The sequence below is a fragment of the Pseudorca crassidens genome, chromosome 6, assembly GCF_039906515.1.
Source record: "Pseudorca crassidens isolate mPseCra1 chromosome 6, mPseCra1.hap1, whole genome shotgun sequence".
Classification (NCBI taxonomy): domain Eukaryota; kingdom Metazoa; phylum Chordata; class Mammalia; order Artiodactyla; family Delphinidae; genus Pseudorca; species Pseudorca crassidens.
The window spans coordinates 72,906,916-72,926,317 of NC_090301.1; the positions used below are offsets into that span (position 1 = coordinate 72,906,916).

At 37.2% G+C, this 19,402-nt stretch overlaps 1 protein-coding gene across 13 annotated transcripts in view; it reads left to right on the forward strand.

The window, feature by feature from the left end:
* CCDC148 (coiled-coil domain containing 148) overlaps nt 1-19,402 on the forward strand; it is a 337,625-nt gene that overhangs the window by 196,513 nt on the left and 121,710 nt on the right. For all 13 annotated transcript variants that reach the window (XM_067741854.1, XM_067741858.1, XM_067741853.1 and 10 more), the window contains one exon: nt 2,343-2,483. In XM_067741854.1, the coding sequence (XP_067597955.1) occupies nt 2,343-2,483 (141 nt within the window). The remainder of the gene's footprint in view (nt 1-2,342; nt 2,484-19,402) is intronic.

Genomic DNA, 19,402 nt, shown 5'->3' on the forward strand with positions numbered 1-19,402 from the left:
GCTTTCTGGTATTGTTCTAAATACATTTGGCACATAGACTTTGGATGGACTAGGAAATTACAGCAAAGTGGCTTAGGGAAATTCAGTAGTCTAGAAGCTGATTTGTTATAAATAAAAGCCCATCTGAGCTTAAGAAATATAAGATTGTTCAAGTAATAGGTAAAATGTAAAGAATTAGTCATGTTGATAGATGTACATAGTAATAAAAATGGAAACTACAGAGATACTTGTGGTTTCACAGAACAAACAAGATTGTTTGAAAGAAGAGGCAGATGCACAGGACTTGGTGTGAAGCTATGGCAAAGTTAAAGAAGTCAAGTTTAATTTTGGAAATGTTGTGTTTTGGGTGCACATACATACAGCAAAGTCTTTAAGCATTTGTTAGGATGGGATTGCAGACAAAAATGCAGAGTTGCTATTGTACATTTTAGAGTCAGACCAACAGAAGTGATAGGTTAACTCATAGGAGAGGATGAGCACATCAGATAACGAACAGAGAGAGGCTGAGGTTGAGAAAGGATAGCAATAGAGTTGCGTATAGGGTAGACACAAGAAGCAGGAAGAAGAGAAGAGGTAGTATTCATTGGTGGAGAAGCAGGGGAGAACAGTGTTATAGCCAAGGAAGGAAAGAGTTTTAAACATGAAGAGATGGTTGACAGGGTTAAGTACCAACCATGAGGTTAAGGAAAGAGGGACCGAAAACTATCCTTTAGGTATTCAGGAGAGTGATCCCTGGTAGCACTTGATAGGACACTTGATTTTGATATAGCATGTTGCAGATGGAAGGTGGGTACAGAAAGGAATAGTTGGGAAGTAGGAGGTCAGGACAGAAGACATGGATGATCTTATTCTAGGAACAGGGTTCAAAACAAGAAGATAAATACGGCCAAGATAAGCAGTAGATGGGGAAACCTAAGTGTGCTTGAAAATCAGGGGTCTGAATTTCCTTGGTTATTTTGATAAATAGAGCAAAATATATTTTTAGAAAATAAACTTTGAATAATGAAAGTGCAAAAAGAGCTTAACTATTTAGTCATTTTAGCTCATCATATTTCTATGATATTTTATTTATTCAATTTTCACTTTATATATTACCATAATGAGTCATGCTTATATCAAATATGTAAGGCAAAGAGGTATTAAACTGAGAATGCTAGTTTCTTCCTTTTCCAAAAAAAATTTCTGCATACCTCTCCATCTCCCTCCTCTCTGCTTCGTTAGCTACGTGTGTACATGGAACATGTGTTTGTTTTTATTTTGTTAGTTTCATTGGTTTACTGCTTACAAAGATAATACATGTTTATTGTAAAAATGTCACTTGGCATAGAAAGGCTTAAGGATAAATTTTTAAAATTCCATGAAATGCTACTATTCAGAGATAACAATTATTATTGTTTTGGTAAACCTCCTTCCAAATCTCTTTCTATGTGTAGATACATAGATGATAATTTATATTAATGAGATCATACTATAAATGTGGTTTTGCACCTGCTTTTTTGCATCTAATAATATGTTGTGGATATTTTCTATGTTGATGAATATGGAAATATAGATCCTTTTTCAATGGCAGTCATTGTATGACGATACCATAATTAATTTAAGCTATCTCTTGTTGCCAGACACTTAGACGCTTTCCAGTTTTTCTGTTTAAGCAGAACTGCAGTGAATATTCCTCATGGGTACATTTTTGTGCACTTGTCCAGTTGATTGTCTTCTTTGAATAACTTCCCCAAAGTGGAGTTGTGGGTCAAAGACTATGCATGTTTTCTCTTGTGATACGTATTTACATATTGCCCAGTGTCCTCTAGAAGTGCTGTGCCAATTATACTTCTACCAGTAACACCTGTCAGTACCCAGAAATTTCTTTTAAATGTCTTAACAGTTTTTTCATCTTCATTCAGGCTCATTTTATTCACTTACAAAAATCAGGATGAAATATATCAGTAGTTCTTAAAAATTTTAGGATATTAGGACCATTTGAAAACTGTTGACCAGAAACTGGAACTATTGTTCCAGAAAATCACAGCTGTGCAAAAACACAAAACTTTCCCATAATACTTATGAGAATTCACAGATCCTTTGAAGTCAGTTCACGGACTCTTTAGGATTTCATTCCATGAATCCAAGTGAAGAATCTCTGAATGAGGTGATTTTAAAGTTGCTTTCTCCTTTTAATACTAACACACACACATCTTGCACATACATCACACGCTCATGTGCACACAGAATTTTAATGTGTACTTGGAAAATCTTTGACATCTGCTTGATTCAGAACCTAGTCTCCTTGTGATCTGTGAAATCACTTGAGTGTGTATAGTTATTGGAATGAATTTCTATTTCAGGTTCTTCAGTGGCGAGCCCACCAGGAAGAGGTAGCAAGACTGGAAATGGAAATTTCTGCCAGAAGGAGAGAAAAGGAAGAGGAGAAAGAGAAACAGTGGAAGAAGAAGGAATTGTTACAAAGAGAAGAGAAGAAAAAAAAAGTATTTATACTGTTGCTGTGAATGTGTGAATGAATGTTTAATTGCCTGATTGAGATTTGATTGACCTTGGTGTTTGGCATGGAATCCTCATAAGCAGTTCTTAGAAAGATTCATAAGGTTCTAGTGGAGTCTTGCTTAAATATATTTGAGCTTCAAAGACATGGAGGAGAACCCACTTTATTGACCTTCACAAGCACAAGTACATGTGATTAGAAGAGATGCTGTAGATAAAGAAAAGATAGGGTTTGTGATTGTTGTTAAATCGTGTACTAAATAGGGACGTGGCAAAACCGGAGGTACTGGGGTACCATTTTGGTTGACTGCAGTACAGCAAATGACTATCAAAAGATGTCCTTATTGGGAAAATACATTATACTGGGGTCAGTACAATTCATAGAATACTAAAAGGCCCTTTAAAGAATTTACTTCTTGATTTATTATGTGTTAGATTGTTTGGTTTTTCATATTGATACAAATTCATCATCTACTTTTGAACGAACATTTGTTTCCCAACCTTCAAAATATTAATCAAAACACTTATTTTTTTTAATTTTTTTTTTTTGGCTGTGCCATGCAGCTTGCGGAATCTTAGTTCCCCAACCAGGGGTTGAACCCATGCCCTCTGCAGTGGAAGCGTGGAGTCCTAACCACTGGACCACCTGGGAATTCCCCAAAACACTTATTAACAGCTTTAAAATGATTTCTGACAACCTGTGGAAAGTAAAACATATTCAGAGGAGATTTTTAAAAAATATATGGGATATTTGTTTAGATATTTTGTTTTTCCACACCACAAAAGTGATAGAATTTACAGTAAAAAATATTTTTCTTTAAGATTTTATGACTTCTGTGGAAATGATTCACAAAAGGCAATTTATGATCAACTCTATAACATAATGAAAGGAACTTCCATTAACCTGTACACCTGTATTGGCTTGATCTGCATGATATGTAAAATGTTTTCTTTTGGAGTTGCTTAAAGTGCTAAGAATGACTAATTCACAGTCCTTGATGAGTAAATTTTTGCTTTTGTGAACACAATTGATACTTTATATGGTCAACCAGGTTTATGAAACTCTTGTCTAGAAGTTTTTCCTTTAAAATTAAACATGAGGGGAAAAAAAAGGCACTATGGTTTTTTAGCTAGAAGTCAGATTTCTGCACTTTATACTTCAGTTGCCATTATTCTTGCTTGTTTTGTGCTCTTATATCAGCAAATTGGTGTAGAGTCAGCATGTGTAAAAAACAACACGTAGAGAAGTTATATGATTTTTGACAAAGTAAGCTGCAAAGAAGACATAATTAACAGTCTAACTTCTAAGGAAGTTGGGTGGTTTCATCAAGTCCCCATCAAGAGAGAAACTCATAAATATCAATCATGTTTCAAATAACATAGGTGAACTATACACATCTCTGTGGGAAAACTTAACAATTATTAACTATTATGAAACTACATATCCTTAGAGATTTGTCATCTACCTGGGCACCTTTCATAGCCCTTCCTCTCTATGAATTAGTATGATCATGAAAAGTACCGTATTTTTAAGCATTTGTTTGCATGTAGTGTCATTTTAAGTGCCATATAAAGAGATTTAGATACAGTTCCGCTTTCTGGGAACTTACAAAGACAGTGAAAGAATACACAAATTAGTAACTCAAATATTGAGAATTGAAGTAAGTGCATTTCATTGTTAAATTAAATTTGAGTTGGGGAATTGGCATGGTTATACAGGAATGGATAGACAGACTGCTTGCTGTTTTCTCCTCAGTCTCTTAGATTTCTGGAAATGAGAGAAAGGTGTTTTGAAAGATGAGACAGAGACCTTTATTAGCTTGCAGATAAGCTATTGACATTTGGCTTGAAATTTGGCCTGACACCAAAACAACAACAACAAAACAAACAGTGATGGAAGGAATAATTAAGCTCTAAGCCAAATTCATGGTCAACCTCTTGAAAGTGTATGGGCCCGAGGCATATATTTTATTTTATTTATTTTCTTTTAAAAATTATTTCTTACATTTAGAAAAAAAGTTTAAAATACAGAGATTGATGTAATAAATACATTAGTACTCATCACCTAGCATTGAAACTGTTGACATTTTCATTCTGTTTCAGGTTTATTTTATTTTATAGATAAAGTTGAAGTCTTCTTTTGAGGACTTAACTCAGTACCATTTGCCTTCTTACCACACCAAAGGCAATCTCCATCATGAATTTTATTGCTATCTTTCAGGCTATCTATTGCTTTTAACATATTTTAATATGTATTTCATTTCTCTTACTTCTCTCATGAATATTACCACACTATTATTCTGCAGCATGTACTTCTCCATTTACCCTTACATTTTGAAATATAGCCATGTTAATACACAGAGAGCTAGTTTATTCTTTTAATGGCTATATAGTGTTCCACTGTAGAACTAGGATACCATTTATCCCTTCTTTTAGTGGATAACATTTAAGTTTCTTAAGTTCTGTTCTTGAAAGTGTGCTGCAGCAGCCACTTCGTACATATTGACCAGGGCATGTATGCACAGCTTTCTCTAGGGTGTACCTGGGGTGGGAATCACTATGTTGCAGGATGTGTATGTTTTCAACTTTATATAAGACTTTTTTTTTTTTACTTTATAAGACATTAAAACTATTCTTTTTGACTTTTGCCAGTATGCTAAATGGGAACAGTATCTCAATGTTTTAAATTGGATTCTCCTGGTCACTTGTGAGATTGGAAATCTCATGTTTATTGGGCAGTTTTCTTCCTCTCTGAATTGCTTATTCATGCTTCTTGTCCATTGTCTATTTTTTCTTTATTTAATCTATAGATGTTCTTTATAAATTCTGAATATTATTTCTTTTTATCAGTTACATGAGTTGCAAATATTTTCCTTCATTGGTCATTTGCCTTTAAATTTGCCTCAGTGTCTGTAGTTCCACGGAAATTTCAAATGATCAAATAATCGAAGTTCTTAAACTTTTTCTTTGTGAATTGTGCTTTCCTTTATGAACTATGACCTGGTAGTGAGAACATCTCTACAGAGAGCTTTTATGTTTGCCTCTGCTAAGGGCCCTATGCATTTTACTGGCCCAGGACCAGTTTGTATATTAACTTTGAGACTTGGGACCCATGCTGTGAGCTGGGAGTGGGTGCTGACTTAGCACTCATGCACAGCACTGGGGTTCTGCACTTGGCCCTTTTCTTCCTCTGGTCCCAAGCAGAAAGTTGGCTCCTTTGTCACTCTCCTGGGGAGTGGTCACGGTGTAGCTAGTTTCCCTTGTGTGTATGGACAAATCCTATATGATTTCTTTCTCTTCGTAGGTAGCTTGGTTCCTGCACCCATGTGCACAGGTCCCACAACTAACACTGAAGGCCTGGCCACCAGCTCCTCAGACGTATCTCAGGTCCAGTTCTCCCCAGGAGTCACTTGGCTTTGGCTCCTTCTCACTGCTTTGACTTTGAGTTCCATCTTTATTTTCAGCACTGGGACACTGGGTGTGGGTGTATAGTTGTGGTATAGTTTGTCCAAAATTTCTGTGTTTAAAGTGGGAAAAAAGATTTCTATGTCAACTCAGACATACTGACCAAAGTTCTGACTACCTTTATATATACTAAACGCAAATCTAGATTCCCTTTGTTTTAACTATTTTACATGTTGGAGACAAATTTTAGTTCTTCAGTGCTTAATAGAAGCTTGGCAGAAAACCCCCTACAGACAGCCTCCCCCTGACTTGAGACTGGTTGCTTTATTACCTGGTGTTCTGTCTCTCGCCATCTACTGTTTCACTTGCCTGTCTCTTCTCGTAAGAGAGCAGCAATAGAGGTAGAGAAACTATGCCATGCATAGAACCCCACATTAGGATTTCTGAACAAGAGATCAGCTTTATCCTAATTCTTCTTCCCAGTAATTTGTCTTTTAGGAAATAATATTTTCTTTTTGTGGGAATAACATAATTTGTATCCAGTGGCAAAGTTTATCCTAGTAGGTGCCCAGCTCCTTGCAAATGTACATTTATTAGATCACTTTTTTCTTTTGTGCTTTAAAACTCTAGTTGAACATAATATTCAGTTTTCATAGTTTTATCTCAAGACTCAAGGAAAGTTTTGATTCATAAGCTGTTAGGTGACAATGGTAATATTTCAGAAGCATCTCTCCACTTTCGCAATTGTCATGGTAAAATCAAGAGATGATGCCTTTCCATAAACTATCCCTAGGAGCTATTGTAAGAAACAAGACTACCATGCTAGATGAACCTCAAAATGCCTGATATGTAATATTGGTCCCAGAACCACCCTTTTACTAGGTGTGGCTCTTTGGATGGCTTGAATAACAAAGAAATTGCTCTGCATCACAGCATTTTAGGAGGTTTTGTTGCTGCATGATGCTTGGCATTCTATGGGATCCAAGGCGAGGATATTTTCAGCCTTGCTCCCAAAATGGAGACTTTAAGCAAGGCTCACAGAAAAAGGAGATATATCCCTTCCTTGATTTATCGTGTCACAGTTCCCTCCCAATTTTCACCAACTCTGAATCCAGCATTGAAACCACTCATATTGCACAACTGAGGGGTGGGGAACATAGTCAGAAAAGTCAGAATAACTCCACCAGCCGTGTGACCTTCAGCCTTATCTCAGAGATGTTTCTGGGGAGCCTCAAGTGACATTGCACCAGTAAATACCAATAGACCCAGTCTTCAGTAGAACCTTGGCACTTGGGTGCTTCCCTTTGTCCTCAGGTGACCTGGCAAACACTCAGAATTATATTCATCTGACAGATAACCAGGGAAGAGAGGAAAGAATCTAAAACAGAAGAGGGGAGGCTATCTTAATCAGAATGCAGGCGAAAGGGGTGGAACAGTACTACTTCTCAGAAGGTTCAAGAAACTCTGTGCTTAGGAGGGAATCCAGAGTACATTCAGATCAAAGCCATTCTCTCTATGTGGGGATTTATGGGTTCTTATGAGAGTAATTCATCATGATATTATGAAATCTCTTCTCCAGCGTTTATCAATCTAATAATATACTGATCTAAAGAGCCAAGAGTAGAAAAAAAGGTGGACACAGAGAATGAGAAAAAAAAAATTCCCAGGTTTTAAACTCTGCTTCTTCAAGATTGTTGGGACTTAAAGGGGCCAATGGATAGCCCCGTGACAGACAGCCTTCTAAGATGGGCCCCGAGACTTTCTGCCATCCCGGGATACATACCTGTATAATTGCCAGGACTGTAAATACCTAATTAGGTTATATTATATGGCACAGACAACGTTGAGAAAGGGAGATTATTTGGGTGGACGTGACCTAGTCACATGAACCCTTTAAAAGCAGAGAGGTGTCTCTGGCTGGTCACAGGATGGGTAGCCAGAGATTTAAAGTATAAAAGGGACTTGACCCACCATTGTTGGCTTGGAGATGGAGGAGATCACATGGCAAGAAATGTGGGTGGCCCCATAGGAGATAAGAGTGGCCCTAGCTGACAGCCAGAAAGGAAATAGGACCCAGTAACCTATAGTCCTATAATTGTAACAAACTGAATTTTGACAAAAAAAAAAAAAAAAAAAAAAAAGGAATGAGCTTGGAAGCAAATTTTTCTCTGAAGCTTCCAGATGAGAAATCAGTTTTGGCAACACCTTGACTTTAGGCTTGTGATGTCATGAGCAGAGAGCCTAGCCATGCCTTTCTGAACCTCTGACTTATAGGATTCTGAGCTAATAAGTGAGTATTGCTTTAAATTGCTAAATTTGTGGTAGTTTGTTACACAGCAATTTAAAAAATCAATACAGATTTTGGTATCTGGACGTGAAATGCTACTATAACAAATACATAAAAATGTGGAAGTTTTTTTGGAGTTGGGAAGTGGAGAGAAGTTGGAAGAATTTTGAGGAGCATGATAGAAAAAAGACTAGAATGCCTTGAACATACCGTTAGTAGAAATATGGATAAGATGTGGCTGATAAGGGTTCAGAAGGAAGCAATGAACATATTATTGGAAACAGGAGAAAGGAGGATCTATCCTAATGGCAAGGTTCTATCTCCATCTATCCTAATGGCAAAAGACTCTAGAGTTAAGAGTTTATTTCCAACAGCATGGCATAGGGAAAAGACTGAAAGTGTGAATGTACAACCCTTTGTTATAGCCTCGAAAAGATCAAAGGGTCAGTGTATCCATTCATATAAGCAACACTTCCAAGAGATAAGGGGTGTTTCTCATAGATACTCTCAAACTAGAGAGCCTCAGAAAAGTTTTAAGGGCAGTTTCTCACAGCCACATCAGCAGGAGGCCAAGAGAGAGAAGGGTTCATCTCAAAAAGACCTGTGTTTATTGGCTTTTTTCTAACAAGGTGAATCCCATAAAATCCACAAAAGCCCATTTGGTTCTTGGGGAACGAAATGCTCTGGGGAGCAGAGGGAGGGAGAAAGACTGATTGGTCTAACTGGATCCCACTTAGACTAAAATGACTTAAGATATACTGTCAGTTTATGTAATGTACCACTGGGGACCAACTGAATTGTGAACACAAACAAAAAACACTGTGGCAGCACTCAGTCATGCAGTGACATTCAGATGATCTCAAATTGGTATACAACACTTTTTTACATTTTTATAAAATGGAGAATATGGAATATAAAAACTCTCATAGACTCTTTCGACCTTAAAAACATGTCTTTGAACCTCTCTGAACGCCAGTTTGACCTCTGCTCTAAAATCCGCCCACCCAGATCTCTCACTGCAAGCATCTCTGCATAGGGACCACCTGCAGCTAGAGCTGAAGTAGCCCCATCTGGCTGAAGACCAATCTGTTGAACCTACTTCCCACCTTCGGTTTTGTGGTGCTCTCAGTTACTAACTCCTAGAAATGTGATCTTGCAGTCAAAGTTTGAGCGGGTGTTTTTCTTTTAATTTTTGGTACTTTTATTTGAAAATCTGATGAAATACCCAAAATATTGGCGCCATAAAACCTAGTAGGTAAATTAACTATCAGGATATTACAATGGTCAAAAAGAAAAGATAGTTAAGGTGTATTTTATGTAGAAATGACTCCAAAATAAACTGGGGGTTCAGACTTTATCTTCTGAATATTTAACCAGTCCTCTGAATGATATTGTATGAGTAAAGAAATGAATGCGGTATGGGAGAAAAGAAAATAAATCAAGGATCATATAATTTAAAAATATTCATAATGTTCCTTATTTTGTCATTAAAATTTAGAAATGAACATTAACATAGCTTGTTAACTGATTATGACCTTCTAATATGAGTCTAAATGTAGGGTCAGCTCTCAGTATATGAGTCAATAGGTGACAGAAAAGTAGGATGGTAATCCAAGAGGCTCACTTTTCTGGTTTCCATGTCTTTTAAAAGTGAAGATTTCCATTAGAACTTCTTTTTTAAAAGTGGAAATTATGGAATCTTCCTACTCTTTGTCAGGACACAATTTTAAGAAAAAGTCAGATGGAGGGGAAAAAATACCCTAGATGATCAAGAGACAGATGTATTTGTTTTTCTGTAAAAGATTTCCCAGTAGGCAGTTTTAAAAGTCTTAAAAATTAACTCCAGGTGTCAATTTTTGGCTGCATTTTCTGGCTAGGTCTTGATTATTCACAGTGATATGATTTAATTAACAGACACCTATACAATGCTTGCTATGTGCAAGGCACAGTTCTATGTTCATTTAATCTTCTTAATAACCCTAAGGGGTGGGTACTAATATGATCTTCATTTTATAAATGAGGAAACAGAGACACATAGAGGGAATATAATTTCCCCAAAGTCACATAGCCATTAAGCAGTGCAATTAGGATTTGAACCCAGGAGGTCTAACTCCATCGTTCGTGATTTTAAACACTGTGCTGTGCTGCCCATCACGGTGATTGCTGTTTGCTATTAATTTTGTGATTAATCAATTTTGAGAAAACTTGGTTTCAAACTGTTTGCTTTAGGGTAATTTTCATGGCTTTGATCCTGTCCTAGTGTACTCAGAACTGTTAAATTGATAGGTAATTGATAATTTAAAATCTCTTTAGTAGTCTGCTTACTAGGAGTATTTCTTTCATGTTTTACAGGTACATGCAGTCTGTCTTATTAATATTCTCTCAGGATTTCTCTCCTTGGGTTAATGAACCACTATAGCCAAACACTTTACAAGAAGCCAGACCATTATGGTTTGATCACAGTTGAAGTGTCAAGTATAAGACATGTGTTACGAGCAGGTTAAAAAAAAAAAAAACAGCTTCATTGCCTCCTTGGTGTTGCTCTTTTGTTAAGTTGACTGAAGAAAATATTAACGATTTTGATTGTGATTTTTTTTTTTTTACCTCTCAATATCTTATTTCACAAGAAGAAAATTTCCACAGGCTTCCAACATTGCATCTACCAACCTATCAGAATCTGTACCCACTCCTTTCCTTCCCTCCTTTTACAATGCATTAAGTATCTGTACTCCTGTCTATGGCCAGCCCCTTCACTTATGCACAGAATCCTATTCCCTCTCTCCTACGCAAGGTCATCCAAATCCCTCTCCCACCACCACTTCCCCCTTTTATTCTAGATCTTTCCTATTAACCTATAAATATACCATTCTCCCTTGTATTTAGAAACACACTCTCCCTTGACCTCATGCTTCCCCTGTTAAGAAAATCTCACTATCCTGTAGCCTCTACACACTGTCCTCGCTTCATCCCACCCATTGTCGCTTGAGCCATTTTGTCCCTCGATTCCAGCAAAGCTGTGCTTGTCAAGGTCATCAGTGATCTCCATGTTGCTAATTCCAGGGGTCTGTTCTCAGTCCTCACTTTACTTGAACTATTAAGATGGAAGTGATCACTGCCTCCTCTTTGGAAAACTTGATATTTAGCTTCTAGGAAGCCATCCTCTGTTCTTTTATCTCACTGGGTTCTCTTTCTCCATAAACTTGGATGGATCCTCCTCATCATTCTAAGTCTTGGAGTTCCCTGGGGCCTCGGTGCTCTAAGTATGTGTACTTTCTAGGGGATCTCAACCAATCCAATGTACTTCATATGCCATTTATATGCTGACTCAAATTACCAATTAATATCTCTGGTCTAGATTTCTCTCTTGAACTGCAAACTCACACATCCCACTGCCTCAAATCTAATTTGACCCAAATGTAATCTCGTTTTTCTCTCCAAACCCACTCTTTCCCCCATATTCCTTTTCTCAATAAATGGAATCCTATTCTCCCAGTGCTCAGGCCAAAAGCCTTGATATTTTGACTCTTGTTTTCCCCCCTCACACCCTATACTCACACCCTTACCTATTGTCATGAATAGAAGGCTCTGCATTCCAAATCAGAACTATTATAAACCTCTTACTCTTCTAATTCATTTCTCTGCATCCTCCCTTTCTCTTCCCTCCCTCCCCCTCCATCGATTTCCCGCGCAACAGGCAGAGTGATGCTTTTAAAAGGTGTGTCAGATTATGTCATTCCCCGCATTACGCTCAATATCTCTTGGATCTCATATCCTGCGACTTCCCCCATCACTCCTCCTGCTCCAGCCATCACAGCCTATTTCTTCCTCCTCGAACACCCTAGCACATGTCCCCTTAGCCTTTTGCACTGGCTGTTCCTTCTGCCTGGAAGAGTCCTCCCCCAGATGTCTGTATAACTCACTCTCTCACTCTATTCAGGGTCACGCTCAAATGTCATCAGAGAGAATGTCTATCCTTGACTACCAAACTTAAAATAGCATCCTCCTTCCTTGTCACTCTGTCCATTTTACCCTACTTTATTTTTTTCTTGGCATTTATCGTTCCTCTGACATATCTTTATTTATTTATTGACTGTCTTCTCTTTCTCTTCTAGAATGTAAGCCCTGTAAAAAGGGGGGATTTGTCCATTTTCTTCATTGTTTTATCTCCCGTGCCTGACACAAGGCACTCAATAAATATTGTTTGAGTGAGTGAATTTAATGTATGAGCAGAATACAACTGTACTTTGATGTTGAGATATAGAGAAAAATATGCCAAACTAGGAGGCCCTAACAAGGTGGATGACCTTGGGCAAGATATGTAGGCTCTGCAGGATTTTCCCTCCCCAATTGTAAAATGAGGTGTTTGAATTAAATGATTGCTAAAATCACCTCAGCTCTAAGAAGTCATGATTGAATGACTCTGAGGTTTGATTACTTTTCACTTTTCACTCTCCCTGACACTTCAGGCTTTGAAATACAACATCCTCAGTATATATACTCCCTTTTTAATGAATAGTGAAAAGAGAGAAATTAAACAAGATTACAGACAAATTCATTTTAGCAAAATCAACATATGACACGATCATTATGTAATACTTCAATGCCCAGACTGAAAATAGACCTTACTCCTAAAGAAGACATAACAGTTATTTTTAAATCCACCTGGAATTTCAATTAAGAGGGAGATAACTAATGTGTTTACACCAGAATACTTTCTTGGCTCATCATGCTCTAAGGACATAAGACTACATCACGGCAGAAAATAACTATTGCCAATTCGAGTAGGCAGCTCTGCTAGGAAAAAATGCTCACATAAGTGACCAAAGTGAAATCACCTAAAAGATTCATGTTATTTACTTACACATATAGACATCACCTACTTCCAAATAATTTATAATAAAGGCACTAACAATATTGTGCTAGATATCTACCCGTTGGGGCGTATCTACTCTCCATCCTGCTCTGTGTCCCAGGGAGTTGTCCTGTAGAAGGCTCCCTTGCCCTCTGGCTTCTGATTGTGTTCAGTCAAAGTGGAACACTAGAGATGAGGATGAGGGAGGAGAGTGAGGTTGGGAGAGCTGCTCCCCCAGCTCCTGGCCCTGCAGAGTTGTATTGACTAGCTGTGTCCTCCACCAAAGGTCTCAGCCCGTCAGGTGGCCCTCCCCACACAGCCTTCTCTGGCTCTCGGTAAAGCAGCATGGCTACTACATGATCCCTTGTGATTGCCCTGCATTCTAACCTTCTTTGTCATTGTCCCCTTATTACATTCTTCTGGATTTAACCTAATTTTGAGTGTGCCATCTGTTTCCTATTAGGAATCATTAAAATAGAAAATTAGTAAGAGAATAAGAGACAAAAAACTAAGAGGATGGGAATATAGTTATGTCAGCAAACCAAGACTAAAAAGGGATGCTGTAATTGAACATGGTTAAAGTTAAAAGGAAGCATTTAGCTCTTATTTGCTAATAATAGACAACATCTAGCACATCAGGAGCTGGCAGGGGGAGGGAGGCAAACCACCCAGAAGAAAGCATTTTCAATAGAAGTTTTACTGAGTGTAAATCAAGCCTTATATGATATTGTGTTAACCTTTATAAGGCCTATGGCATAAAATTAAATCATAGCTCAGTGAAACTTTTCTACAGAAAGTGAAAGTAATGCATGCAAGGTGATAAAAAGTTAAAATGTTATATATAAAGATATACAGTATTTTTGTCATTTAATTTGATATGGGAATAGAGTTTAAAAACTTCCAGAATGAATAACAGTCATGTCCCTTGGATATTCCTTCTAAATTTTGATTTTTTTTGGCCAGACTTTTAAAACATCCTTTTGTAATTATAAAGTCTTTTATGTCCATTGTAAATAGTTTGGAAAATACAGTCAAGCACACAAAATACAATAAATATCACCTGAAATCCTAAACCACTAGCAAAAGATTAATAACAATGTTCATATATTTTTTTTCTATATACACAAAGATTTTAATTTAACTAGTTGATACTGCATATATTATTTTTAACCTGATTTTTTTCATCTATCAATATATCTTGCATATTTTCCTCTGTATTCCTACCACATAATTTTTGGTGTTTGCATAGTGTTTCATTATGTGAATAATTGCATTTAACCAATTTCTTATTTGGTGGTGTTACAATATTTCCAATTTTTTTACCCTTTTAAGGCTGTAATGAACATACCTGTATATAAATCTTTGCATAGGTGCCTGCATATTAATTCTTAAACTTTATTTCTTAATTCTGAAGGCTTTTGCTAGTTAACTTCCCTATTTATTCTTCAGAAAGAGTATGACAATTTATCCTCTTACTGTAGGTAGATGTGCTTGTTTATCAGATTAGAGATTGGTGGCAAAAAGGTTCAAGTTTAGGACAATGAAAATAAGTAGCTGAAATACAAATAGTCTGAATTGTGGACTGAAAGGAGATCCATTAAATTCAAATAACCAGGCAGGATGGTGGAAAAACTGACTTTCTGTTTTTAAAAACCAAAGAACTAGCTTTGATTTCTTACCCGTGTAGAGAGTTTTCCCATCTTTGCATAAAGAATGCCCTGCAAAATAATTATTTTGGAGCCAGATTTTTTGCTCAGAAGCTTCAGCACATCGTGGATTGAAAAGCCCACAGAGATCTCTATACCACAAAGTATAGAAGAGATAACATTGGCTGAAAGGTTCTGAGGATGGAAGTGACCAAGTGTCCACCTTCAGCCCAAAAAACCTTGAATCTGGCTTCCATGGACAATTTGACTTAGAGAAGTACCACGCCCTTGTGCTCTTTTGGGAATAAATGTACCTCTACACCCCACATGACTAAATGAATTGGTTCACTGATGTCTGTGGTCTGTCATTATTTTCTGTCTGGATACTTTATTAATAGTTTTGGATTTATATGAATTGATATAAGAAAAGTACTGTGTGCAGTGTTGCCTTTCCATATTCTTTTCCACTGGAGTAGTTTATCTTGTACCTCTCATCTGCAAGGTGCAATATACTGGATACAAATAAATATTACAGTATAAGGCATGTTTCTTACCTTTCGGAAGTTCACACAAGTGTGTGAAAATTTACTTGGCAAAATACAAATGATTGTCAAATAGATCGCATAGAAATAAGAGTCAGACTTCGGTTGGTGGTGACTTTATGTGATACAGGCTCATCTACATGAAACACGTGGGAAAAATTTAAAGTAAAAGAATGACTGTTTTTAATGAAGAGGCCCTGCTGTGTTTTCATGTGGAGCAACAACACTTTTTCTGTGGGTGCATATTCCGGACCAAAAGTAGAAAAGGTGTGAGATGTGAGGAATTAGCTAAGTAAATGAGAATCTAGAGAATGGAATAAAAATCACTCTGCCTCAGTGGTTTATGAGTAAGGCAACTGGATATTCTGTACTTCATATTTCATGTATTTTGTGTATCTGGTTAAGCATTATGACATCCTCCTGAATTAGAGCCTTTGGAGCCTTTGGAATAATGACCTAGGAGCAAGGTACAGAAGATTGCTTGAAATCAGAGACCAAACTGTCTTCCTACTCTAATACTTTAGTCCTAACTTTCTGGTTTCTATGTGTAAACAATAAATTCTTCTTCCATGCAATTATAATTTTTGGACCGAAGGAATGAAAATAATTGAATGGTTATGTAATATTAGTCCAAGTTTTTTAAAATTAAACTCTGATATACTCTTAATACCATAAATGTCATGTTTACTAATGGAGTTTTTAACTGGAGACAAATTGTTTTGAAGATTACAAAAGTAAGGTGGGATATAAAAATGATCTTAAACCCTCTGAAAAGATAGCACAGCATTACTTTGGCTCATAAATCTATATAGAGAATAGTTTCTTCAGTTTGTTTACACTTTTATTGGCTTAACTCTACCAAAATAAACAAAATATGGGACTACGAAAGAGGACTATCCAGTACAAATCAGAGATAACAAGTGGAGATGGGGGATAATGAGGACTCATTTTGGTTTTCAGAAAAGTAAGCTTTTTCTAGAAACCTTATCTGCAAGTCTAGAGGAGACAAGCTTTAAATTCACCTCTTACCCCGTGTGCTAACTTTCTGGTTCCTCTATCGTTGGAAAGTTATAAGGATCACTCAAAAAATCTAAACAGTAGTGTGTTTAAAATCTGTGTCTCAACAAATGTTCCAAAAGGCTAGTTAAATACTCTTAACCTTAACTTTAGTTTGAACCTTGCAAAGCCAATGTTTCATGACACACACTTCCTGCTCTTATTAATTGATGGAAAGTAATGGAACTGTCCTTAGGGAGATGTTTAGTTTTACCATCCTGCAAATAAAACTGCTGGCCTGGTTCCCATCCATAACTTTGTTATTCTCAGACCAGAGACCAGAAAGTGCTCCCACTCACCTAATGATGATCACTTAAGCCCTTCTATGTGTTATTTACAATACAACATACTAGGGATACAAAGATGAATAATGCAGATCAATATGGAAAGTATTATGCTAAGGATACATAAATAGTGCCTTAGAAGGTACACCTAGTTATGTCTGGAGGAGAGGGGAGAGGAGGAAGGCTGAGAAAGCAAAGCTACAATTGAGTCTTAAATGATGGACAGGAGGGATTTAGCAGGTAACAAGGCAGGGAAGAGCATGCCAGGCATGTAGTAAATGTCCAAATATATCAGTAACAATCCAGTGTTAGACCCTCCTGAAAAAGAATCAAGGAATACAAAGCAGAACAAAGAAGGGAGGGTAATAAATCTTAATTAAGGATCACTGGTGTGCCAAGGATTGAGGGAACATTTTCTTTTTTTTTTTTTCAAAATATTTTTGCTATTATTATTATTTTTAATGAAAAGATGAAATTGGAGCTAGGAGCTCTCTCTTTCTCTTTTTTTTTTTTTTACTATTTATTTATTTATTTGGCTGCATCGGGTCTTAGTTGCGGCACATGGGATCTTTTGTTGTGGCATGCAGGATCTTTCGATGTGGTGCACGGGCTCTTCACTGTGGCATGTGGGCTCTCTAGTTCTGGCGCGAGGGCTTAGTTGCCCTGCAGAATGTGGGATCTTAGTTCCCCGACCAAGGATCAAACCCGCGTCCGCTGCATTGGAAGGCGGATTTTATTTATTTATTTATTTATTTATTTATTATTTTTTAATATTAGGGTTTTCTTTTAACATCTTTATTGGAGTATAATTGCTTTACAATGGTGTGTTAGTTTCTACTGTATAACAAAGTGAATCAGCTGTGCATATACATATATCCCCATATCCCCTCCCTCTTGCATCTCCCTCCCACCCTCCCTACCCTACCCCTCTAGGTGGACACAAAGCACCAAGCTGATCTCCCTGTACTATGCGGCTACTTCCCACTAGCTATCTATGTTACATTTGGTAGTGTATATATGCCCATACCACTCTCTCACTGGAAGGTGGATTCATAACCACTGGACCACCAGGGAAGTCCTACTAACATTTTCCCTAGAGGGTTCAGAGGAAGATTCAAGGAGATGGCATTTGTTCTGGTCTTAATGGTAGAATAAAATAAACAGGTGGAGGAGGAAAATGAAGTTATGCTGGTTGAGAAAACTGCAAAAGGCAGATAAACAAGAAAGTGCATGATCACCTTTTCTCTTCTATTTACGTTCACACTCTATAGATCTTTTCCAGTCTTGTAGCATCAAATAGCATTTGTAGCATTTTAAGTAGATATCTCCTTAATTTAGACCAGTCCTGAATTCTCCATTGAGCCGCCCATCTGTACCTCCAGATGTTTATTTGATATCTCTACTTAAATGTCTTACAGTCACATCAATTGTTTAATGTTTAATACTGAGCCTCCTGACTTCCTTTTCCAAACCTGTTATTCCTCCAATTTCCCATCTCAGTTATTGGTACCATCATCCAACCAGTTGCTCTAGCAAAAACCTAGGAATTATCCTGGATTCCTTTTAGCTTCAACAGCTGTGTCTAATCCTTAAATGAACACTCTGACTCCACTCAAAAGCACATCTCAGATCTGAATAATTAATTTCCTAGATCCCAGTGATCATTTTTGCCATATTCTCTTTGGTCTCTGTTTCTCCTTTGCTCCTCTACTATCCATTCTTCACTCAATATAGCCCAAGCTATATTTTAAAAATCTAAGTCACATTATATCACTCTTTGCTTTAAACTCTTCAATATCTTTTTTTGTTTTGTTTCTAGAACTAAATCTTTGCCTAATCATCTAGCCCCCATCCAGCTTCCCAAACTTACCTCCAGTCTTAACTCACACTACCTGCTCCAGCTGTGCTGTTTTCTTCCCAATTCTGAACATGTGCAAGGTCGTTCCCACTCAATACTGTTGCACCTAAAGCTCTCATTTCCTGCAGTGATCTCCCTCATCTCTTTCCATGGTTGTCTCACTCTCATCTTTCAAATTTTAATCCAAATGTCATTTAAAAATATGCCTTCTCATGGTTCTACACAGATTTTTCTACATCATCACCATACTTATTTCCTTCTTAGAATTGAACATGTAATATTCTTTTCATTCATTTACTTGTTTATTTTCTCTCTTTCCGAAACTCCCAGCTCCATGAGGCAAAGGCCTAATTTTTCTTTAAGCACCATATCCCAAGTACATAGCACAGTATCTGGCTTAAAGCAGATGCTCAATAAGTATTTTTTGAATGAATGAATGCCAAAGTCAGTAGTTTCTTAAGACTGTAAATAAGGGTTTGTAGAATCAGAGACATTACATAAAATAAGGATTGAATTTGCTTTGATCATTGGGAAGTCACTGGCAAGAGTAGTGAATTGGGGTGGAGGCAGAGGTAGGAATGTCATGGGTGAGGACTAAAATAAGAGATGTGAAATTGGAGAAGAATAGGTATCATTGACTGAAAGGGAACAATGAAGGGTGTGGTGCTACAGTCTTGGGGGTCTAAAGAAAGTCCTTTAAAAACAATTTTTGTTAATGGGTGAGATTTGTGTAGATTTTCATGTGAGGAGAAGGGAGCAGCAAAGACCAAGAGGTTGAAGTTACAGGGGAAAGAAGGGTAGGTGATGGAGTAAGGTTATGGAGTTGGAATTGGGGAATAGGTTCTGGATCCCAGGTGAGGGTTGCCTTGGAAAGAAGGAAGGACAGCACTTCCTCTGAGGAGCAGGACATCAAGGAAGGAATCTTTTAGGGTCTGTGTTTCCTCTGATAAAACCGAAGAAATAGAGGCAGGTATGG